Source organism: Ambystoma mexicanum, chromosome 6p, assembly GCF_040938575.1.
Source record: "Ambystoma mexicanum isolate Mex_15411 chromosome 6p, UKY_AmexF1_1, whole genome shotgun sequence".
Lineage (NCBI taxonomy): Eukaryota > Metazoa > Chordata > Amphibia > Caudata > Ambystomatidae > Ambystoma > Ambystoma mexicanum.
The window spans coordinates 282,602,431-282,628,152 of record NC_090935.1 but is presented as its reverse complement, the minus strand read 5'-3'; the positions used below and the strand labels follow the sequence as shown (position 1 = coordinate 282,628,152).

The 25,722-nt window shown below is 45.9% G+C and overlaps 1 protein-coding gene across 4 annotated transcripts in view; it reads left to right on the top strand.

Annotated features, from left to right (window-relative positions):
* CCDC68 (coiled-coil domain containing 68) overlaps positions 1–25,722 on the top strand; it is a 459,254-nt gene that overhangs the window by 172,129 nt on the left and 261,403 nt on the right. For all 4 annotated transcript variants that reach the window (XM_069627009.1, XM_069627008.1, XM_069627010.1 and 1 more), the window contains one exon: positions 16,867–17,013. In XM_069627009.1, the coding sequence (XP_069483110.1) occupies positions 16,867–17,013 (147 nt within the window). The remainder of the gene's footprint in view (positions 1–16,866; positions 17,014–25,722) is intronic.

The window sequence follows — 25,722 nt, the reverse complement described above, 5'->3', positions numbered from 1 at the left end:
AGTGATAATAGTGATCAAGGAAGGGTGGAATGCCTGGCGGATACCCACATAGGGAAGGAAGATATGTCCTCGCCAATGTGGTGCTAGAGGGCCACCACATTACCCTGGCCGCAATATATGCCCCAAATGTGGGCCAGGACAGGTTTTTGAGGGACCCTTTAAGGAGGTTGGAACACTATGCAAAGGGGGAGGGAATGCTGGGGGGAGACCTCAATATGGCTTGGCACCCACAGGTAGATAGAAGCTCGGGTGGCTCCCAAGGAATAGGGGCACCATCAAAACGGCTTAAGCAACAGATGGAGCAGTTGGCCCTGTGTGATGTGTGGAAAGAACTCAGGGGGGACCAGAGGGGATACACTTACTTCTCGCATGTCCACAATTCAATGTCTAGGATCGATTACGTCTGCACCTCAGGGGGCCTGTTGGGGAGGATCCAGGGGATCGACAAAGGGTCAATTTCATTGTCTGATCATGCCCCGTTATTGATAGATCTAGAACTGTCAGAAGGGAAGAACGGGCTATGGAAGTGGAGACTTCCCCTTGATATACTCCAAGATCCGGTTATGGGGGAATCACTTGGAGAAATGGTGGAGGAATATTTTGAACAAAACGACACCAGGGAAGTTCCCTGGGGACGGTGTGGGAGGCGTTTAAAGCAGTGGTCTGAGGGAAAATTATCACCCTAAAGGTGGCAAAAGACAAGCAGAGGTATGGATGGGGGAAAAAGGCTAGAAACCATAGTGGAGGATATACAAGGAAAACTTCTGCGTCAACCCACACGTACACTGAAAAGATCCCTGAAACACGTACAGGGCCTGCTGGAAAGACTGCGCACTAAGGGCGCGGAGAAATCACTATTACATCTCAAACAGAGATACTACATTAAGGCCAACAAGGCTGACAAACTCCTAGCTCGACAACTCTGGGTTAAACAGAAAGATGCGGCGATTAAGAAAATTAGAAATGAGAGGGGGAGCCATTGACGGGCACACAAGATATGGGGGAAGCCTTTAGGGAATTCTATCAAAGGCTATATACACTACGAGCGCCCGAGATGGGAATGCACAGGACAAATACTTACAGACCCTCCCGCTCCCTCGAATCTCAGATGAAGATAGGTTGGCCCTAGAGAGCCCTATTGGGGAGGAGGAGGTGAAGAAGGCAATAGCAGACCTTCCGTTAAACAAAGCACCCGGCCCAGATGGCTTCACGGCCCTCTTCTACAAAAAATAAGTGGCCTCCCTAACCCCCTTTCTCACCAGGCTCACAAACTCCTTAAAGGAGAGCGGGAATCTTACACCAACCATGAATGAAGCCAAGGTGTTAGTCTTTCATAAACCAGGGAAGGATCCGACATATTCAGCGTCGTATAGGCCTATATCCCTGATAAATCTTGATGCTAAAATCTACACCAAAATATTAGAGGCAAGACTGTCTCCGCTCCTCCCAAATCTGATACACCCAGAGCAATCCGGCTTTATATCGGAAAGGCAAACACATGACAATACTAGGCAGATCACACATCTGGTAGAAAAAATAGGCATCACAAACACTCCGGCAGTATTACTAGAAATGGATGCTGAGAAAGCATTTTACCGGGTGGAATGGTCTCTGCTGTTTAAGATATTAAAAAGCATGGGGTTTGGGGAACAATTTATAGCTATGATCAAGGCCAACTATAACTCCCCCTCCAGCAGGATAGCTATAAATGGCGAAGTATCGGGGAAAGTTGTGATTTCAAGGGGAACCAAGTAGGGATGCCCTCTGTCGCCACTCGTATGTGCTATCTTCCTGGAGCCTCTCCTAATAAGAATAAGGGAGTCGGTGCACATTAAAGGGATTGACATGGCGGGAATTCAACATAAAGTAATTGCATATGCGTATGACATGTTATTGGCACTGAAGGATCCGGGAAGGTCACTGGTGGCAGTTATGGGGGAATTAGAGCGGTATGGGGACATCTCGGGACTGAAAGTGAAAAGTCGGAAATAATGATATTGGCAGGGGATCGGAAGGAATTAGGCAAGGTGGCATCGGAGATGGGTCTAAAAGTAGCAGAAAATGGGATTAAATATTTGGGAATCATACTGACACATAGGGTGGGTCTGCTGTATGATAGGAACTTCCTCCCACTCCTGAGGCACATAAAGAGGTACCTGGAGAGATGGTATTCACTCCTTATATCATGGTGGCCAAGAATTCAATCGATCAAGATGACCATCCTACCAAGGTTACTTTACTACTTCCAAGCACTCCCCATTAGGGTCCCGAAATCCTTCTTCAAAGAGGTCACTACATTCATATGGAAGGGGAAACCCTTAAAAATTGCTAGAGGGGCCATGACTGCACCAATACGGGAAGGAGGGATGGCATTACCACATTTCCACAAATATTACCAGGCGGCACAACTGAGGGTGTTGCGGGAGTGGATGGGGGAGGACCTGGTTACCATATGGGTGAAACAAGATAGAGTGGTGGCTAGAACTCCCCCCCCCCCCCTCACCCCCCCCTGGTAGAATTGCTATGGAAAGCAAAACAGCACAAACACCCCAATCTCAGCATAAGTGAAATCATGAGGACTACTCTGGGGGCATGGGATTTTCAAACCCAGAAGGGTACTTTATCATCAGCGAAGGGTCCCCTTTACTCCAATATATCGGAATCCTCAATTCCTCCCGGGGATGGAGCGAGGGGCGTTCGAGAAGTGGGAAATGGCAGGGTGCACAAAAATTGGGGAAATGGTTGTGGGCAAGGAAATTAGAACATTTGGGGAATGCAGGCAGTGGCTTAAGACTCCTGAGATTGCGAAACATGCTACCAGAAATCTTACCCCTTTTGAAACGTATGTTATCAATAACTCAGGGATGAAGAAATGGGTATCGACACTATACTCTATAAACTCCCAGGCTGAAGTATTGAATTGGGCATATATGACCAGGTGGGGGATCACTCTTGGAGAGGCACCAAGGAAGCACCAATGGGTGGAGCTCTGGACTCAGATCCCCAGACTGACCTGCTCGTCACAAACAAGGGAAATGTGGGTAAGAATTGTATCACAGTGGCACTATATCCCTGAAAGACTGCATGTGATGTTCCCCCGTATGTCTAACCGGTGCTGGAGAGGATGTGAGGAGGTGGGAACATGGAGGCACATCTGGTGGGACTGCAAAGAGGTTAAGAACTTCTGGGGAGAAGTCAAGACAGAGATGGGGAAAATCTTCCAGGAGGTGGATCAATGGGGAGTAGGGGTATGGCTTTTGGGAATGAAAGACAATACAAGTAGGAAATATAAAAAGCCTCAATAGAGAAGCATAGTGGGGCTGCTGATAGCGGCATGGACAACAATCGCCCAAAATTGGAAGAAGAAAGTCTCCCCTCTGATATTTACATGGCTACAGAAGGTCTGGGCACAAATGACAATGGAAAAGGTGACCCATGCAATTCAGGGGATGGGTGGCACTTTCGAAAAGGAATGGGGAATAGTACAGGAGTCCCTTCAGTCGGATTACATGGAACAGTGGTGTCCACATAATCTAAGAGTTAGACATATTTCGTGGATGAGTAGCTCACCTGTAAGAAGAGGTTTTTGCCCGGTGGTGGGGGGGGCGGGTGTTGGGTGGGAAGGTGGGATTTGGATTGTTGAATAGTGTATCTAGTTTGAAAACAATAAAAACATTTTTTTAAAAAATGTATTCAGCAACAATGGTCAAAATTAATAGCTGCATAGTGAAGTAACTCTTCAAACTGGCCCACATAGGACAACAAAGTGGCCCATTTTGACTGGCCCACGCTAGCATTTTACATTTTTGGTACGGGCATTGCTCTATTGCCCTTTAGGTCAGTCCAAGCCTAGTTGCTCTTCCATAATGGCGAGTGGACGTCCATCCAGTGTCCACCTCGCCCATTATGGAGGAGCCAAGGAACCATCCCAGTGAAATACTGAGCACTCCCTCAGCTGCTTTTTCCAGCTGAGGGAGTGCTCCTGGACTGGCTGAACTGTCAAAGGGAAACACGGGTTCAGTTCAGTTCCCCAGCCGCACATGGTCACTGAGCCATGCAAGGCTGGGGGCCTTTTGCTTGGCCAGCCCTGCATAGCTTATTGGAAATGCTGGCTGGGGCACTGCATGTCTGTTTGTGCAAGGTGGATCTCCTGCGCCTACTCGCACATATGGACAGAGCAGCCTGCAGAAGGTACGTTTATGTTCCTTTTTTTTTTTTTTTAAAATATGTATGGATGCGTGTATGGTGATGGGTGCTCGTGTGGATGATAGAGTGATTGCTGTGTGAATGTGTGTGTGTTTGTTTTGGTCCGTTGTGCTGATTTTGGCAAGTGGGGGGTAAAGGAGTGGGGAAGGAGGGTTGTACAACAAAGGCTCAATCCCCCTACCCCTGCGGTGGAGCCCAGGGGACAGGGATTTTATTGTTTTACTCGATATCTATCATAGATGTCCAGTCAAAAATACCAGGCTTTCCCCCTTGGCACCCAAGCGCCTTGCATAAACACATAATCATGTTGATTGTGTTAGGCCCAGGGGACAGGCAGTGTATGTTTTTACTGGACATCTATGCTAGATGTCCAGTAAAAAATGTCATGCCTGCCCCCTGCCCCCCAAGCACCTATTTCAAACTGTTTGGCGGCTGTTTATCAATTTTTCTTTTAAGTATACTCTACAATGCAACATTTTAACCAATCATTTTTTGAAAATTTCACGTGGGGAAAACCCAGCAAACCCCCCTTTGATTGGTTCAGGCTCCCTTGCTGCCCTAGCACGCTATGGCATGCATTTTTGGGGGAAATATATATGCCCTTCCATTTAAAATATTAAATAGCCGCCACTGGCCCTCGAGCTGTGTTGGGAACAGGATTGGGCGAGTCCAGCGACTGTGGTGGGAGCAGGATGGGTGGGAGCCATGGGGTCGTGGTGGGTGCAGGGTGGGGAGAGCCCAGGGACTGGGTAGGAGTGGGATTAGGGAGCCCAGCGACTGATGGGAGCCGGCGGGGGAGCCCAAGGACTGCTCTGGGGGTAGGGTGTGGTGACAGCTCGCAATAGTTCATAGCCACATACTGTGCACAGCATTTTTGGGGGGGCCCTGCCTGCCCACATTTTGCTCAGGGGGGCCCAGGCCAAATAAGTTTGAAGACCACTGGTCTAAGGTGTATTGCTCGGGAGTAGCTGTGTGACATGGTTGGGAGTAGCTGGATGTCATGGTTGTGTGGGCCTTACTTTGAGCCATAGGAGTGGGCCAAGGATTCATTGGTGTATATAGTGAATGGTATGGACGCAAATTCAGAACCTAGGACTGCATTGCATAGATTCTAACATGTAAACATGTGTATACAAAGTGTACAGTGGTGTATTGCTTCACAGCTAGGATTGCACTATAGAAAACCCAGCAAATAAACAAATACAATAGATTAAAAATCCTAACCCTTCATATTCCCACTCCTTGCCACCTTCTGTCAGTGCCCATCTTGCCTTCCCCAGTCTTGCAGAAAAATGAAAGGCCAGCAGATGTAACATTCTTTCCGTTAGTCATGGAAGTTGCGCTGCTGGAGCATGACATGCTTTGGGGATCGAGGCAAATGTATTCATATTAAACTATGTTCCCCACACTTGCCTGGCAGGCCCAAATCCTTCAAGCTCCAATCCCTGCCATCCTTCGACTCATACATTGAAAATCTATTAGCTCAGACCACTGAGTCTCGCAGGAATCACCAGGACAGATTTGATGGGTAATTGACCAGGGATCAGACTCCGGTACTGATCACCTGACTAATGCCTGACAAGAAATCAGGTATTTGCCCTGATGTGTAAATTGCAGATTTCATATCAGATTTCCATATCTCCGGGAACCCTTTCTCTTCCTCCAATCTCTAGTAAGGAACTGAGGAGAGTTCCAAGGTCAGCTACCTGATATTGACCTGTTTTGGACCAGACCCATTGTATTTTCCAATGTTTCTGACACTATTTACAGCTTAATGAGTACCACCATCCAGGTGTCAATGGCTATAAGATTGTTCATACTCAGGGAGCATCTGTTTCCTACGGATAAAGATCTCTGATCCAGATCAGAAACTCCAACAGTCCTCCACCAACCCCCCCTCTCCCCGACAGGTTTATAGCCACCCCCTTTTCTTTTCCTACACCTGTAATGGTCTCTTATTTCAGAGTTGTTTTTTTTTAAATATCTTTATTTGTTTTTTACATTATGACAATAACAAAACAGTAATATACATGATCATACTTCGGTATCCGTTTCTGGTATTTTCCCTTTAAACTTCCCATCTCCCCCCGTTAAGTGCCTCAGTGTTGTCCGCTTTATTTCTGTATTTACATTACATTTTCCTCTGCTCTTTCTCGTGTGTCTTGCATAGTATCCTCGCCCTTGTTGTGATTAAACAGTGTCACCGTAAGGGTAATCCATTGTAGAATGTCTGTTCCAGATTCTTGTCTTTGTTCCCCCAGAGCCCTTTCCCATACTCCTGTTTCTGCTGTTGCTCATTTCTTCAGGTCTTCCCACCACCAGTCAATAGTGTGTTTCCACCTCATGGCTATGCTGCATTTTGCTAGTATATAAATTAGGTCTTTCATCTTGTTCAATGATTTGATCTTCACACTTATCTTGAAGAGGCCTAACATGCATGATCCCGGGGATTGTATATCAAGATTAATGCCTCCTTGGGCCACTTTACTTGCTAACCCGCTCTGAAATACCTGTACTACAGGGCATCCCCAAATCATATGTGTCAAGTTGGCGTTCTGCTTCTTGCAACTGGGACATACCTGCCTACCCGCCCCCTTAAATTTTGTAATTTCCGCTAGCGTGAGGTATGCCCTTTGTGTAATATAGAGTTGGATTAATTGTAGTCAAGCATTTCTAGAGACATTTTTGTGATATAGGACTATACTGTGCTATTCTTTGTCTTCAAACGTTTTTCCCAGTTCCTCGTCTCATCTTCCCTTGCACTTCAATTCAATCCTTGAGTTACGATCTATCAACACCTCATATATTCTAGGGATGGTGTGCCCTCCCTCTGATACATTTAGCAATGTCTCTACCTCTTCACGCCCTATTGACACTTCCGTGATGGCCGGCCACCTACCCTTCATTACCCCCATCACAGTTCTATGTAACAGGGATTGACCCTTGTGTATACCTGAAACATCTTGCAGTTCTGCAAATTCCATCAGCCCCTTTTCATTCCTCATGTCACCTATCGTAGCTGTGCCACAGGACTCCCATTGTGCTCGCACACCTTCACTGTATCCATGCATATCTGCCATTACCGCCGCTATAGGTGTCCGTGGAGAGATGGGGTCTTCGATTTTCATTATTTTGCATGTCCTCCACCATAACTGTATACCCAACTTCACCAATTAAGGATGGCTATACTGTCCTTTAGTCGGAGTCCAAATCAAATCCCTGAGGTATAGTATTTCTATTGCCAGTTGTAGGAGAGTAGTCTCTCTCGTGGGATCATCTGCCATCCATTGTACCATGTATTGTAACTGGCATGCAAAAAAGTATAACTCAAAATTTGGTATCCTCAAGCCCCTTGCACATATGGCCTTTGCAATACATTCAGTGCCACTCTGTTTCTCTCTTTGCCATAGGAACCCCCTGCATATTTTGTCTAGTTCCAGGAAGAATTTATTGGTATGTTATATGGGACATTCCTGAAACAGTGCATACACCTTGGTAATGCCACCATTTTTAGCAATGCCGCCCTTCCTGCCATTGACAGGGGTAGTTTGTCTCAAAACATCGATTTCACTAACCCTTCTTTAGCATGTACTGTGTTGAATTTGTGTTCTAGTTTGGGATTGTGATAGATGTTTAACTCCAAGTATCTGAAGGGGTTTCTGCTCAATGGCAGAGTAAGAGCTGGCAATGCCGCCTCTACCAGACTTGGCGTTTTAGCAAGTGGAAATAAACCTGACTTCCTTTTGTTTATTCTGATCCCTGTCAATATACCTCTAGCACATATTGTAGGTTGACCTACAGATTACTTAGATACAATACTATTTTGTCTGCGTAAATTGATACTATGTGCTTTACCCCATCTGTTTCCATTCCAGCATCACTATATTCCTGCCTCAGGAAGGCTGCTATGGGCTCCGCTGCAATGATGTATAACATAGGGGGATAGAGGGCACCTTTCTCTAGTCCATTTATGAAGTTGCCATTTGTCTGAATACGTGGTACCTGTTCTGACCCTAGCCATTGGTCTAGTGTATATTAGTTTCACCCACTTCATATATTGCAGCCCTATTCCCATCCTGACCATAGTGGCATATAACCAATCCCAATGAAGGGAATCAAATGCCTTGGTCGCGTCCAACAAAGCTACAGCGCATTGTTCCGCGCTGTCTCGCGTACTATAAATGACATGGTATAGTTGTCGCAGGTTCTCTGCAATATTCCTTCCTAGAACATACCCCATCTGGTCTGTTTTCCAAGATAGCCGCGAGGATCATCTTGCTATCTTGGTTCAACAGGGATAATGGCCTGTAGGAACCACTGTCTGTGTCTACCTTGTTTGGTTTAAGTAGCAGAATTATCATAGCTTCTCTCGTACTACCTGGGAGGATTCAGCCAGGAGAGGCGCCAACGTGTCTGCATAAGCCTTATAAAATTCCCCCGTCAGCCTGTCTGTTCCTGGTGCCTTCCCCGAGGGCAATGTTCATACAGTAGCTAACACTTCTTCTGGGGTTATGGGCTCTTCTAGCATGTTTGATTGTTGTTCCTCTAGATGTGGAAGGGTAATGAGATCTAGATCATCTTGTAGTACACTCTCTCATTCTGGGGGTCAGTGTATAGTGTTTTATAATACACTGAAAAAACCTTATTGATGTCCGCTTGCGTGTTTACCTCTTCCTGTTCCATGTTTCTGTTGGAGCATATTGAGGATCTTTTATCCTTGTTATTCTACAGACAGCGAGCATTCGTCCTGGTTTCTCTCGCTGTACATGACTTCTTTCTAGGTATTTTGCGTGGTTACATTTCCCAAGCCTATACCATTGTGTTGGACATGCCTGCCTCTGTCTCTTGTTTCTTCCTTCACCTGCTCTTCATCCACATCCGCCCTCCTCTCCAGTTCCAATAATTTCTCTTCTATACTTTTAAGGTCATTTGTGATTGTTTTCTGAACTCCCCCTGATGCTGCTATCATCTCTCCTCTGACTACCTTGTAGGTTTCCCAAACCGTGCTCACCTGTCGTACACTTCCCTTGTTTAGTCCTATGAAATAAACTGTGCTTTTTCTAATATGCTCATTAAATGCTTTAGCTAACAATGATTTTCTTTTCAATCTCCAGGTAGGTATGGGCGGCCTCGGGCTGATATTGTCCATTTGTTAAGAGGGGGGGGGGCCTGACCGGACCCTTGCTAGGTAATCTTTTTCAGTAAATTCCATGACATGCTCTTCCCCTGTGAACAAATAATCGAGTCTTGTGTAGACTGTGTGGGCCTGAGTAACGGGAATACACTCTGCTGTCTCCATGCTATGTCCTCCATATGTCTTTCAGCTGGAAATGCTTAAGAAGCGTCCTTTTGACTTTAGCGGAGTAAGGGGGGGGGCCCTTTTGTGTTTTGAGTCCGACCGATCTATTGCAGGATTTAGGGTGCAATGAAAATCTCTGCCCCATATCACGATTCCATCTCTGTAGGGACCTAGCCTTGAATACAGCGACCTGAAGAAGACTGTGGCATCATGGTTGGGCACATAGGTGTTCACTATACATGTTTCCTGATTCTCTAGCATGCCATGTATCATTGCCATTCTACCCTCTACTTCTACAAGTGCCACGATGTCCTCGGACTGTTGTGCGCTATATAAATACGAATAAAACAAATACCCTCGTCATTAGTTTTTGTGGTCAGTACTTTGAGTGGTAACGCTGGGTCTAGCCAAATAAGGACCCCTCTTCCCTATGTTGAATATAGGGAACTCACCAGAGCTCCTGCCCATGCGCTAGCCAGCCTATTCTGTTTCTGTACATCCAAGTGCGTTTCTTGTAATAGCGCGATGCCCACTTTGTTTCTCCTTATTTACGTGATCACCCTTTGGTGTTGGACATAGTTATTTAGTCCCCAGATATTCCATGTTACCATTTGTATTGTGTTGGCCATCATAGTTCCATACCATGGGTTCAATTATGGCCATACTTCTGCTACGAGCTTGAGCTAGAAACATATGTGGTATGTTTTCAACTGTCATGCTTCCCTCCATTAACTATCCCCTCTACCCCCAACTAACAACAAAACATACTGTAACTTAAACCGTCCAGACATGCTAAGTGTTAGGGAGAATTCTCTGTTTAGGCTGAATTTCCTAACCTAGTGAGTCCCCCAGCAGCTTTGCTGGATTTTTGGGGTTTATTTTTTTCTCCTGCCAAGAGTGAGACTCTTTTACCCTCACTCTTGGGCATGATTTGAGTGTGTTTCTTTGAATCTAGATGTGTTTGATGGGCTATGGGGTCTTTTACCCCATAGGGCTTCATGTGTTTTTGTGATGTGTGTTACACAGCACCCTCAGTGCAGTGACACAGGGGTGTCATAGTGACCCCCCAGTATAGACTCCATACCCTGGGACTGACCACTGTCTCCCAGGGCATGTAAAGTCACCATTGACTTTACTAGTCTTAAATTCTGAACAGAACCAGTACAAACCATCATATTGTGGACGTACTGGCTGGGGCAATTCGATTGCCCCAGGGTCTGTTAGTCGAGGGGGCACGTTTCCGTCCCCCCTGATCGAGTTTTGGCTGGTGGCAGTGGATACTACTTTTTATATTCAACGCAAATATTTTCCTATGGGATTTCCCATTGTTTTAGGCTACTATCTTTATTTAATTATTTACGGCAGCCTCGAACACCGCCAGTTTATTTAATTAATATTAATTCTCCAGTTGGTATTTTTTGCCAAAACTTGATTCTAAAATGGCGTTTGTGTTCTCTTCTGTGACTCCAACCCAAGTCGAGCCCTTTGTTCCACTTTTTGGCGGGCTTCTCCACAGAAGCCCTCCAAAGTGGTGCCACTCTGTCTGGGGTGCTTAGGAGGGGTGGAGGGGAATTTAGGCACCCTGGACTGAGTTTCCTAGGCAACTCAAGTCGCACTCCATCCTGATTGGCCCAAGTGGTGAGCCGGCCGGCTCACCACTTAGCATGTTTGAGTGACAGCTAGGCTGAGTGAATGGGGGTTTGCTGCATAAAAGCAGGGCTTTGTTGGACTGGAACTTCAGAAGTCGCCCCAGGACCTAAGAATCCAACGAGGGAGAAGCTGAGCCGACCTGCCACGACACCATTACCGGTGGAGCCCTGCTGGACCGTCTCACCACTTTTTCCCAACGACAGAGGAGATCTCCCGCCGGAGAGTCTTCTTCCTTTGACTGGTGGGGATAACCAGTTTAACCGTCTTTTCGCCTTCCCGATGTACCTCGTGGCCGCCTTGCCTGTGCCAAGCACCCCGGCAACCGGGACACCACGTTTTACCACGACCGCGAAACAAAGGTACCACCTTTAACCGGAAAACTCCACGGCTGGTTTCTTCCCTGGTAGTGCAACGACCTTCATCTTTCCTCCAAGTCGAGATCTTCTCTTCCCCTGGACGACGACGCAACTTGCACCCACTACCAGGAACAACTGCCACCGCTGGAGGATCCTTCCCACTTAAGGTACCGTGTCCCTCCTGGCTTCCCTTGCTACCGACTGTACGGGATAGATTTAGCCCCCGGCTTTCGAACCTGGGTTAGCCTGGGACACTCTGGCTAAACTTTCCTAAGCCTCTCAACTCTTTTTGAACCCTCTGCAAGACTTTCTAAGCCTAGTGTAACTGTGTGATCTTGGGCGCATTTGTGCTCTGCTCTCTGTAAGAGTGGGCCCAGCCTTTGGACTTTGGCTCACCAGTGACTTTTGCTCTTCTGCCTTGCTAACAGTGTTCCTGAATCTTAGAGTGGTGTACCTTTCCATATTCTGTCTTTTTCTCTCCCTTTCTCACAAACTTATTGGAGTGCCATCTAGTTAAGCGCTCACCTCTGTATGAAAATAAGTGGTGTTTTACAGTGACTTATCTGATAAGGAAAAAGGGGGTGTATATATTATAATAGTAACTGTGTTTAGAATATTTTACAATAAGAGTGCTGGAGTGTTTTCAACAGTGTGTTTTTTAAATAAATAATTATATACTTTGATACCAAAGCTCTGGTCAGTGTTTGCTTGTATTGTTGTATCTGAGTGCCTATTGTGTATACTTTGCATACTGCCTAACTCTTCTTGAGGGAAGTCTGACTGCTCAGGCACAGCTACCAGGTAAATCTGGGTGGTACAGACTGCTACTAAGTGGGTTTACTGCCAACACCTGTAGTCTTAAATCTTTTGCAGTGGTCCCTAAGGGAACTGCACAGGTTTCTGCCTAACACTAAGCACGCTAAAACTTCCCTGCTTCCGCTCCATTCGACCTAGTCTGTAGAAATGTCTCCTGGTGCCCAATGGGCGGGCACTATTCCGTACCCTGAAACCATCTATTGTGGGAGTAGTGGGACTGCGTGTGGCGTTCCCTCTACCGGTCTTCTGTGGCTTCCCTGCTATGCTCCTGCTACTTCTTTAGTCCACACAGCAACTTCTGTTTGCCGTAGTTGCAACCATCATAGATCCAGTTGAGAACTTGCCACCGTCCTTGCGTACAATGTCATTTAAAGGATTTGTTTTCTTACGCGGGTCTTCTTGGGGATATCTTACTTATGTCGACGTTCTTTGACCTTGTTCTGCATCCTGTGATCTGCATGCTATCCATCCAGTCGTCCGCCTCTGTTGGTGTCTCGAAGAAGAGTACTTTTCCATTCTGTATTACCTTCAATTTTGCAGGGAATATCAACATGTACTTTAGACCCGCCTTTTTAAGTCTAGCCTTTGTTGTAATGTATTCAGCCCTTCTCTTCTGCACCTGGAAGGTGTAATCTGGGAACATTGAAATCTTTGCTGAGGCTCTTTGTATTATTCCACCAGTCCTGGAGAAGGCGAGAATGTTTTCCCTAACCTTGTAATTTAAGACTTAAGCGATTAGGGGTTCGGGCGGCGCACCTGGTGGTGGTCTCTTGGTGAGGGAACAGTGCTTCCGCTCTATCGTGAACCCCTATGTCCATTCTCCTGCACCCATTTCCTGCAGTAACAAGTTTTTCACGTATGTGGTGGGGTCTGGTCCTTCTGGTAGTCCCACTATCCTGATATTTCGACGTGCATGATCCTCCGCATCCTCAGCACTGTCTTCCAGCAGTTTGACTTCCTGTAACAGACATCCACGTCTCTAGAAGTTTGCATTCTGACAGCAGTGTTTTCTCTGACTTGTTCTAACAGTTTTCCTGTGCGTTCTGCTATGGCTCTGACATCTTGTCGCAATAGTCCAACGCCAATTGCCACTGCATCAATTTTAACTTCCAGTGTCGCCTGTAGTGCTGCATTTGCTTTCAGGATCTGTTGATTCCCCAAATATGTTGTCTCCTCCGGGGGCAACACCAGTTCCCCCTCTTTATCTCCACTGTCCACCTCTTGTCGGTGTGCTTGGCTCTTTGTAAATGTTTCCATAGTAGTCTGCTTATTTCTCAATTTGTTTTCTTTAGTTGCCATCTTTCCTCTGTCCGTCATATTTTATACCCTCTTGGCTGCTCACCAGAAGGGATTTGACTTCCTTGTGACACTCTATCCTGGTTCTCTTGCCTTACTCAGGGATAGGTACTCTCCCGACTGTGTTATTTAGGACGACCTTTGGAGCAGCCCTTGACTTCCTCTTATTAATGTGCCATACTTAGGACCCCTAGGCGTGTTGCTTGATGCTATCTGCAATGCGCTGGGATCCAATGTACTTTCGCTCTTCGCCTTCAGCAAACTTTGCTATGGCTCGACTTTGTGGTCCGTTGCTCCCTTCTCTTTAGATTACTTCTGGGGCAGGTTTATTTGTACGCCCTCTTGTTTCCACCCATGTCTCGTAACAACCTTCCCTTTGATCGTATGCTCTAGTCTCTCTGATGTTGCTATTCAGCTATAGGTGTGGGCATCTCCCCCTTTCGCAATCATGAGTTCTTGTAGCATTGGCTCCAGTCGCCCGTGGTGGGCTCTTTTCTTTTTACAAATGAGTTACACATTGCCACGTTGCTGTGTTAAGTCTCCTATTTATGATTCCTTCTCTGCACCTGTATGTGCTCCTTGCTTGATCACCACTTCAGGACTGCTCTGCTTTGCGGTAGTGCTGGGCTATGAGCGTTGCCGCTGCATTCTGCGTGGCCCCTTCAGGCTTATGTTGGAGCTCAAGGGCTCAGTCACCCCACTAGTGTCCACCAGCAGGGTTAATTTTCAGGGGGGGCTTAAGGCTTCCAGGAGGGTGCCCCAGCTAGGCCTGCACCGTTATAGTCCTATCTCGCAACCGTCATGTGCCGGTTCAGGAGGGAATCGGAGGACCAAACTGGGTAGAATGCACTCAACTGCTGATATGTGCTTTTTCGACTTGCCCCCACTTCTCGTGCACGCACCCCTTATGGTCATGTGTTTTGACTTTCTTCTGGGCCACTATTCTACTCCAGGTGTGCGTACTTGCTCCTATTGCATATCTTATATATTTATCGCCTCGCCTCCGTGCGCGCCGTGCACTCTCTAACGTGTGGTAAAGTTTTTCATTATGTGTGTATAAAGAAGTTATTCAGCGCCAGCAGTGATGCATTAGGTCCGACATCATGATTGCACCTTTGTCTCAGCACGCGCACTTACCTTGGTCCACAGCACGGGCCTTCTTTGACCCAGGCTAGTGTTGGGCTGGGATCATTATTGCAGTGCTTTCTTTGGGCTTTAAAAGCCAGTGCCGGAGCCTGTGGGCTAAGTTACTCCAATTGCGCCCCCCATCAGACTCGTTAGGGGGGGCGGCCTTGGATTTCACAGGTGTCGGGTCTGTACTGTAGTAGGGCTTGTTCACTACTTAACATATACGTTCTGGGGGAAGTGGGAGGCTGAGCTTTATGGAGCCACTCAAATGTAGTGGCGTGTGCTTTGGGCACCCCCGTCTCCCAGGCTCCTTACTGCTGTGTTCCGGGTACAGCCTCTCTCGTTTACCCTCTGTTTAGCAGCCGCTTCAGCGACTGACTGCTTCTTTAGCTGTCTGCTCGTGGTGGCCGCCATGCGTCTTCCAGCTGCCTCGAGGTACAGTCTGCATTGTAGAATGTGGCTGCCAGGCACCTCCTATTCCGCCGCCGGTACCTTGGTGGCTCCTGCTGATTTTCCTCGCTGGCAATCCGGCAACACTCTGCAGTCCCAGCCATCCTTTTTGTTCGGGTCTGCTGTCCTTCGCACTTCAGTCGCGGATCATAGCATACTCTGATTTGAAGTTGCACGCAACTACACTGCACCAGCGATGCATAGTGTGCCGAATACCCTTGTTTCTGTGGGTGTCTCCACTTTCATCGTTGTGTCGTTGTATTGCGACTCGACTCTCATCCCTCTCCTCCCCCGCCGCCATTTTCAGCTCTTAATTCTCAGTGCTGCTTGCACCTGACGTATATCACTTTCTGCTTTCTCCTGTAGCTCACTCCCTGCTCAAAGGAATCACAGGCATTCTTCTACTGCCGCTATGCCGTTTTTAGTTGAAAACTGTGCTGTATTAAGTTTATCAATTATCAGATCCGCAGGAGCCTCTAGTAAGCACGTCTGCCTCACATGGCTGCTGCCCATTCCCCTCTTATATCAGAGTTATACAAACCAAGCTAACAGTCCGCTTACTATTTACCATTTTAGTTTTCCAAGTTGGCACCAATGTATGTATTCAATGGAAGCCCTTCTCCCCCTCCCCCAAATACAGTCCGTTCTTGGTGGCTGTTTTCTCCAGATTATATCCAAGTAAAATTGGAAATCGAAGTAGCTGACCTAAACTGCATCCCAGTAGCCTTCTTTTCAATCCTCACCACGCCACGTATCACTCTATACCAATAGAAACGAGAGTCACGTCAAGGTAAATACCTAACCTAAATGAACTGATAGAATTCACTAGCCCACAGACTACTCCAAATGATCAGAAAACTCATATATAACAAACCATGCATTGACCCATACCCAATATGCATATTCCACACCTGCGTACACCCAAGCCATGTCTCAATGGGTCATGCACCAGAATTACATAAGGGAGCCCGTTTCCCTAGGATCTGCATGCATCAGCAAGGCAGTCTAGTAGTGCTTCATCTGCTCCTACTAACCCATTCTCCTGCAGGTTGCATAGTGCCAAGAGATCATGCACACTAGATAACAAATAATGAGAACTGGAAGACCCATTTGAAATCCTGTTTCCCTAAATGCTCCAGTACCATAGACCTAACCTACACCAAACTATGAATATTGTTCCATGCTTGGAGGAGAGCGTGATTATGCATCTTCTGTATATTGCAAGCAGTCGTATTTTACAGGTCGTCTCTTGTCCGGTATGACTCTCCACAGGCCCATTTTCTTCTGCATAACCTAACTCGGCAACTTCATGCTTTGTTGGGGGTCTTCACTCTTTTCCTTCTACAATCTGTAGATGACCCACACTATGTACTCTTGCTGTTCTTTTCATGGACTTCTCTACAGATCTGAAGACTTCATTAGTAAAGAGTCGCTGGAGAGGATTGCATCGACCAAAGAGAACATGATGGCAAGCACTAGCAGGATTTTAAACTCTGAAGTAATAGAACCTTCAGTGGCATCTTAAACTGATGTCTACGGTTCCAATGAGGCTGTGTGGTAAAAACTCCAAATTGAGGAAAAATGTGACCTCGGTTTTTGCTTGCCTGAAATTTCTTGACACAATTGCCTTTTGTACACTTTTGTTCTTGTTTTGTTTGTTTGTAGAATCCTGCTAAAACATTTCAAAATGGGTACGACTCGGGCTCAGACAATAGCTTTGACTCCAGATACTACCGGATTATTGAGAAGTTAAAGGACAAAGAGTTGCAGCTCCTGGAAATTAATAAAGAGAATGAAGATCTTCAAATAAAGGTAACATAATTCAACACTTTCTAAAAGTCCTATCAAAATAAGATTGTAAGGTTTTGTAAAGCCTTTTACCTTACCAACAGGTGTCAGGTAGACCAGACCCATTACTTGCATGCATGTTTTACTGGAGTAACCATGACATGAAGGCTTTACGCTTCCCAATGCATGTTGATATTCATTGAGAGCTCGATCAAATTGAGTTGCTTCCCCCCCAGTGCTACAGAACGTGTCATTGTATGGGGTAGAAAGGACACGCTGTGAATCTTGGGGCAAGCTACCAAACTTGATCAAGAACTCTTTGCTCCTGTCCCCTAGGACCTTGTCCTCACCTCACCTACAGTCCTGATCAGCGGGACCATGTGGACGGCTCCTTCCTAGAAGGATGCTTTTGATTATTAGGAACTTACTATACAGTTGTTTGTTTGGAGTTTTATAAAACATGGATCAAAACCAAGCTGTCATCTAATCTCTGTAAATTGGTGCTTACACAGGGTGTGTACTGTGAGTAATTTAAACATGCCATTTCAACAAAGCAGTATAAGAGAGATCATTGATTAGAGTAGGGCGCAATTCAGATACAATTTAAAGTGCTTAGTGGGGTTACCTGTAAAGTAGCTGGAAATCTCAGAGCAAAATATTTTCAAACTTGGACCAAGCCAAAATGAGCTACAGATTGCTACTCACATATAAGTTCCATAGAGTGATTGAAATTCAATTATTCCTGTTCAGTCTACATAATGGACAAAAGCGGGAGCCAATTAAAATTAGGAATTGATCGTATTGCTGAACCCACTCAGTTCTTGAAGTATGCTTAAACACTAATGATAAAAAAAAAAAGAGAAAATGAGTTGGAAACACTGTAACCTGGTCTTTCACTACCTTACAAAGTCTGTCTGAACACCTGTGCCACCCTGCAGAGCGTATCCAGGTCCCCCTCACCTCCCATATGGAAAAAGCAGTGTGTGTGATGGCAACATTCCTGCAGGACGCACGCAATGACCATGTGCATCTCCAAATATCAGGCTCTTGTTCTACTTTGAACCATAAAAACACAGCACCCCTTTTAAGTCTTTAAGATGTGTTTTTTGTCCTCTGATGGCAATGCTGTCAGCAACAGCTGGGATGGCTCTAGCAAACTAGACAATTTGACTTGGCCCCAAAAATTAGACAAAGAGGAAAAAGAGTGCAGCGAGAGAATTCTAGATCACCATATGATAAACCGGGTACATAATATTTCTCTGATATTCCCAGAGCAACCAGCCTGTAAAGCCACTCCTATCTTCCTGCTTAGACTATGAATACAGTTTGTACCGGAGTCTCAAACCCTGCAAAATATAGCAGCTTCTCTAGGACCGAAATACATTGACTAGATTACTGCCTCATGTTGGTAACAAAGAAATAATGTCCTTGCCTTCTTCCCATTGGTTTTCTATTGCAAAAAGAGTTGCGTCAAAGCCTCCTGTACATTACTTTAGCTCTACATGGACAGGATCTACTGATGCAGGAGTTCTATGCACTTCCCCAATTAAGAACACCAATGTATGAAGAGCCCCACCTCCACCAGCCCAACAAGGAAATCATATAATGGCTAGTTCCAAACTTACACCCTCTCCTTAACCTCATTCTTTTCATCCTTTGCTCATTCTCTGGCCTTGCATAGAAAAAAAGAATGAACTATGAAATATGAATGAATATGTGGGTCAACCTTACAATGTGGCTGCATATTGAAAGGAAATATATTTCAATCTGTTAGACCGATCGAAAGCTTTAGGCTGGACTTAAAAACAAAATGTATTTGCTTTTTGAGTACCACTCTGTGGGATAAATTCTTAAGCACTTTCATCGCTCTGACGCCTATGACTCTGTAGCACTATATATGAAATACATTATTAATGTTATCATTATTATTGACTTGCACAAAAAGAGCGGCATGAGTCAGCCTGTCATCTGGTTCCATTTAAGGAATCTCTAGTTATGAAGCAGGTACAACTGATAGCCCGCAGGCTGTTTATTAGGAATCATATTTAAAGTGTTTGGCCATAAATCTAGTTTCCTTATTTGCAAGAGGATCAGTGCAGGGTTTCACACCCTTTTTTTCAAGACTGTTTACAATCTTGCATGTTACAAAACAAGAAAGAAGAGCACATCCGCAAATGCAGAGAGAAGAGCAAAGAATAGAGCGGCCGAACATTTCAACGAGTCTCAGACCAGTTCAACAGAATGATCAGTTTACTGCTTAGAATGGAAAGATGTGATCAAATTAGTAACATGTAAGACAATGCCGGCCAAAGGTCTGCCAGCGCCATGTGCAAGAGTGTTCGGTGCGCCCCCCAACCCTCCCATGGCATATTTGACTATTCTATGATCACAGCTGATTGTCAGCCCTGGTTATAATTGGAAGCCAACTTTGGGCATCATTGGGTAGAATCTTTTGGGTAGGTCTCAGCATTGTGGCATGAAGGCCGAGATGTGTCTGAGTTTGATTGGAAAATGGGGCTCAGTTCTGTTCGCCTGATGCTCAGAACGGAACCCCTGCTTTTCTTGTAAAGTGTGTGTGTGTAAGGGCCACGCCAGCGCTGTTTCTTTCATAGGCGCTGGGCCAGACTGATGCCTAACTTTACGGGTCATGTAAAGTTCAGTATCGGTCTGGCCCAGCGCCTATTAAAGTGACTGAGCTGGGGGGCAAGGAACCCTTTATTTGCTTGCCTGCGGGCGCCCTTGTGCAGCTGCACCCCCTGAGCACGCCTTGAGCCGGCGCTGATTTTAGGGAGCAGGTTTGATAGCGTGAGCAGGACTGAAGGCAGATTGAAGTGGGAAACCTTGCGAGAGCGAGAAGGGTCGAAGATCATTTACGGTGGAACAGCGCGTTCCTGTAGTTTAGAAACAAATGAAAGAAGAGGGATAGGACAGTAGTTTGAAGGGATCTCATGTCGATCACATTTCCCTCACAGCTGCCAACCTTGCATTGCTCCATGCGTCCTGCCCATCCCCCATGGTGCTCACATTGCCCTGGAACTGCCGCATGACTTGCCACATTGCCCCTTGAATTGCTTCAGGTGCTAGTGGCCCATCCCTAGTCTGTTTCCTCCTTCCCCCTACTTCCCCATTTGGTGACCCCGCCTTGGGCGCTTCTTATCGGCTCCTCCATAATGACTGTGCCAGTGCAGTCCAGTAAGGATAGGCCTCGGCTGTGTATCCAAGGGAGTGAATGGCAGATCATGGTCTCGTTGTTTCCACAATCTCTCACCTTTCTACAGTCACTGCTGCTACCGGAAGGCCCCACGTTCACTAAACGCACCTTGTTTTTGATAGTGTAGGGCATTGTTCCAAGAATGTTCTTATCTCCATGAAACATCTCGCTTCTGGAAAAAGAATAACACACGCCTTCACTGCTCTCCCCATGTGTGCAATGTATGTCAGAAAAACAGGCTGGTCCAGGCAAAGCAAGGAGTCAATGGAACACTCGGCACCCGTTTTACAATGCCCCCAGGCAAATGTATCTATTGCTGGGAAGGGTTTCTGTTTTTGCGACAGTACGTCAGCGCTAGCATTCGCAGGAGTTTCTGTTTAGACTGCTGGGAAGGCAGACTTTCTACCTCCTCCCATTTCCAAAGTTTTTCTTAAGAATACATGATTTGCCAGAAAACTGTTGCTCTTAATGTGTTTACATATCTGCGCTAGACCATGGCCACTTAAAAGGAAAAAAACACAATGGTTTGATATCGGATGTTTCCACCTCAAGCCCTTTTAAGCACAGCAGACTGAAGGTGCACAGACAGAAAGAGCTGGAAGAACATATTCCAAAATATAGACACACCGCCCAACGCAACCACCTAGAAATCCTATGGCATAGAGGGGTAATTCCACGAGCGATGCAGACATGGTCTGCGCGTCGCCTGTTTCTCTGCTGGGCAGGGTGCCTTTCCTCCGTTCTGGACTTTGAACATTACCTCTTCCTCCTTCAGTCTATGCCCTCCCTTTCTCCATAGTACTCTGCAACAACTGCAAGGTGGCATTTAGCAGTAACAAAATAAAGCAAATTAGTAAAATGTGTTTTAGAGTAGGATGGAGCGAGTGACTCATTATGTAGGCGGTTTAGTTTGTACTTGTCCCTTCCAGGGATGTCTTATAAGGTCGCTATGGCTTCTGTGTAAAGTGAGAGGTGGGCTCATTAGTACTGAACGCTCCGGCAGGTTAAGATGTCACATAAAAGCTTCCCAATGCAACTGTGTACTGCACACAGCCCATAGAGTAGTAATAACAATTCGCATTTATATAGCACTTTGAACCCTCAGACATCTTAGCACATCATTTATCTACCTCGGAATTGGCCCTGCCCAATTAGCCGGGCCAGGATTCCAACCTGTCAGCAGGCTCTGCACGGATGTCAAAGCAAGCACTCTACTATCTAGACCTCCTTAAGGAAATAAGCCAAGATATGTCCTTTCTATTCCTCTGGAACTTAATTTGACGGTCAAAGTCGTGTTTTGGGCACAAACAATGCAAGTTAAAGTTAAAGTTATGCAAAGTTAAGTTGTTGGAATGGAATTGTGGTATGGTATATGATTTTTTTTTTTATATCGCACATTCCCCTTCTCTCTCTCTCCTCCCCCCCCCTCCCCTTTTCTGTGCACTCACTCCATCAGAATTGTCTCTGGACCTAGTATGATAGTAATAAATGTTTGTCTCCTCACCACCCACCCCTTACTTGTTATCCCCCGTCCCACTCCAGTACTATCTAAAATGTCGTCAGGACTAGTACAATAGTCACTTGTGTTCTTCTCCGTCCTCCCCTCTCCATCACCTCGTGCAATTCTCTGGCTCTACCAGAAATGTCGTCAGGCCTAGGACGGGAGTCGCCTGTCTGTTCCCATTTCCTTCCTACCTATGTCTTAGCACTTGCACTATCTGAAATGTCGCTAGGCATAGGTATGATAGTTAATTTCACATTCTTTTTGTTCATGCCATGTAAGAATGTATTTTCCCTTGTTCCCTCCCTTATCGTCAAGCGCTTTGAAACACATTGTGTATATTCGCTATATAAATAAACTATCATATCACCGCATTCCCCTTGAAAAGGCATTTTCGCTCTGTAAATAGCCTGAGATCAAGTACATGCACAACCTATATTAGTGTGGATATCAAACTGTCTTTACATTGCTCCAAATCGCAATGTGATTTGCAATAGAACAAATATGTTTAGGAAGATGATTCCACAGTGTAGCTGCCTGTACTGAAAAGGAGTGTCTGCCACGTTTTCGCTATCTGACTTTAGGAACAGTCATCATTCCAGCTGCTGCTGATCGGAGTGTTCTTGTTTGTTGGGTATGTATTTCACAAAGCGTTTCTTTTATAAACTAAAAATATTAAGTGGTGAAGCCCGATTTATAACCAGAATTGTGAACTATGCATGCAGCCCAAATTGAATGCATCTGTCCACTGGCATCAGTGCAACCTCCCTGAGAGCACGCTGTTAGGTGGAAACCTGTGCAGTTCCCTCTGGGACCACTGCAAAAGATTTAGGACTACAGGTGTTTGGCGGTGAACCCACTTGGTAGCAGTCTGTACCACACAGATTCACTTGGTAGCTGTGGCTGAGCAGTCAGACTTCCCTCAAGAAGAGTTGAGCAGAATGTGGAGTATACAAAATAGGGCAATTCTTCCCAGCAAGACAAGCAAACACGCAACGAGGCTTAGTGTAAAGATATTAAGGTATTTATTTATAACGAAACATCTATGAAAAACACTCTGGCACTTTCACGGCAAACAAATCAAACACAATTACTATACGGAGAAGAAACGATCAATCCCCCTAGCAATATTTCGACAAGTCTAGGTTCTACCGGCACCACTTATTTACAGACAGAGGTGTATACCTCAACCTAGATGGCACTCTAATATTGGTTAGGACGGGAGAGAAAAAGATAGGCAGGTTATGAAATCAACACAGTTCAATACTTCACGGGCAAAATGTACGGTAAGAAGGCAAGAACCACAATAGATCATAGATTTCAGAGGCCAGGCCCACTCGGAGAGAGGCAAGGCGATATGTCCCAAAAAGTCTCTAGTGGAGCTGCATTCAAGTCTTTGCAGCAAATTATCAGCAGCTTGAACCAGTTCAGAACAATAAATGAGAAAAGCTTGGAGGCGACCCAACGGAAAGGAGAGGATTAAGACACCTCACTCGAACCGATCGAAAGGGAAGCCAGGCGGACACGGTACCTTGTTGTGGAGGGCAGCTCCGGCGGGGGCAGTTGTTCCTGGTGGTGGATGCACATCGGGTCTTTGCCAAGAGTGGAGAGGTTCTCGTCGTCGAAGAAAAGTGAAGTCCGGTGCACCACCAGGGAAGAGACCAGCCGCGGAGTGCCCCTTCACAAGGCAACACCTTTTGGTCGCGGTACAGGGGTAGTGGCTATCCGGTTGCCGGGGTGCGTTGCACGGGCAATTCGACCACTGCATCCCACCAGTCAGGGGAAGAGACTCTCCGGCAGGGAGATCTCCTCTGTTGTCGGGAAGTGGTGAGTCGGTTCAGCAGGGCTCCACCGGAGGTGTCGTCGTGCAGGTTGGCTCAGCGTTACCCTCGTCGGATTCTTCGGTCCTGTGGCGACTTCTGAAGATCCAGTCCAAAAAAGCCCTGCTTTTATGCAGAAAACCCCCATTCATTCAGCCTAGCTGTCAATCAACACATGCTAAGTGGTGAGCGGGAAGGCTCACCACTTGGGCCAATCACTCCAGAGTGCGACCGGAGTTGGCAAGGCAACTCGGTCCAGGGTGCCTAAACCCCCTCCCACACCCCTGTGGTAACGCAGACAGAATGGCACCACTTTGGAGGGTCTCTGTACAGAGCCCGCCAAAAGTGGAATAAAGGGCTCGACCTTTGGTTTAGGAGTCACAGAGACGAACACAGACGCCATTTTACAAACCGAGTTCTGGCAGAAAATACCCTCCGATAAACTTATTTAAGATAAGTAGATCGGTGGTAAGTTAGAGATTAACAAGAAAAAGTATCAATCTCCAACAATGGGACGAATCCCATAGGGTTATGTTCGGGGTCGAACATAACAAGTAGTTTCCACTGCCACCAGCCAAAACTCGACGAGGGGGGGACGGGACAGTGCCCCCTCGAGTAACAGATCCAGGAGTAATCGAATTACCCCTACTAGTACGCCCACAATAAGATGGTTTGTACTAGTCCTGTTAGTAAATTTAGGTCTAGTAAAGCTAATGGTGACTTTACATGCCCGGGGAGACAGTAGTCAGTCCCCGGGTATGGAGTCTATGATGGGGGTCCGCTAGGACGCCCCAGTGCTACTGCACGTAGGATGCAGTGTAACACACATAGAAAAACATATGAGACCCTATGGAGTAAAAGACCCCATAGCCCATAGAACACATTGACATTCAAAGGAATTACACACATACATGTCCAAGAGTGGGAGGAAAAGAGCCTCACTCTTGGCAGGATGGAAAAAAACAAACTCCCGAAATCCAGCAAAGCTGCTGGGGGACTCACTAGGTTAGGAAATTCAGCCCAAACAGAGAATTCTCCCTAACACTCGCTAGATGCATTCCCAGTGGTTTAAATGGAGCTGCAGTCTGGCTGCAGCCATGTCTATGCTTTGAAGTCTGTCCACTGTTGTAGGTAGTCCCAGATAGATCTCATTGCAGCAGTCCAGACGGATGGAGATGCATGCAATCACTATATCCGTTTTCTGACAACAAGTGAAACGATTTTTGTAATTGTAATTGGTTATTTGCACCGCACTTAATACCCAGAGGTTTCTAAGGGCGAACCCGGCGATCAAACCTGTGTTGCTCTGCGTCGTGTTGCTTCCAAGAGTGTGTTGCTCCTGAGCTATACTCCCAAACGATCCAGACGTTTCCTGAGCAGAGGCAGCTGAAACAGCACGCTCAAGAAACCTGATTGATCTGGATGGTCTTTTAGTACAGTGAGTCAAACTAGATCCCAAGAGCTCTGATATTCTGAGTAGGGAGTAGGAGTAAGGGCTGAGAACAGTAGGCCAATCCTTTTCAGATCCATTTTGAGTACTTGGGTCAAGTTATTTCATTATTGATACAATTCATTTGTATATTGTTTAAAATAAACCTGTACAAAATGTTTAAGTATACACAACAATTTAACACTTTATCCAAATATAGATTTAATATTCATCTCAAATACAAATACAACTATTACCAACAATTAATTAATATCCTAAAAATACATAGATGAAATGCATCACATACCATGCTTAATGATCTCTGCAAAACAAAGTATAAAGAGGAAAACTGACTTTTTTAGCCAATTATACAGCTTAGTCATTTTTTAAAAACCTTAAGACAGCCAGTTTCTGAGACACTGATTTCCCGTTCAAGATATTCAGCCACATATTGTCGGACATAAACCAGTCTAAACCTGGAAGGAATTTACCAAGATAGAACACACAGTTATCCAAGAGCGCAGGACACAATAGAATCAAATGACACAACAAAGTCTCCTTTTCCTGAGTATTTTTACAGAACCTACAAGAGGCTGTCTCTGGCGAGTTTCGGCTTCTAATAGATAGTATCTCATTCGTAAGGAGAATATTACATTGAAAGCACATACATTCCTTTCTAAAGCTTCTAGCCGGAAACAGCCGCAGTAGACTTTTCTCTCTTGGCAATCCAATCATTATGTTGTATCCTTTTCTTTACGTTATCCGGATTGGA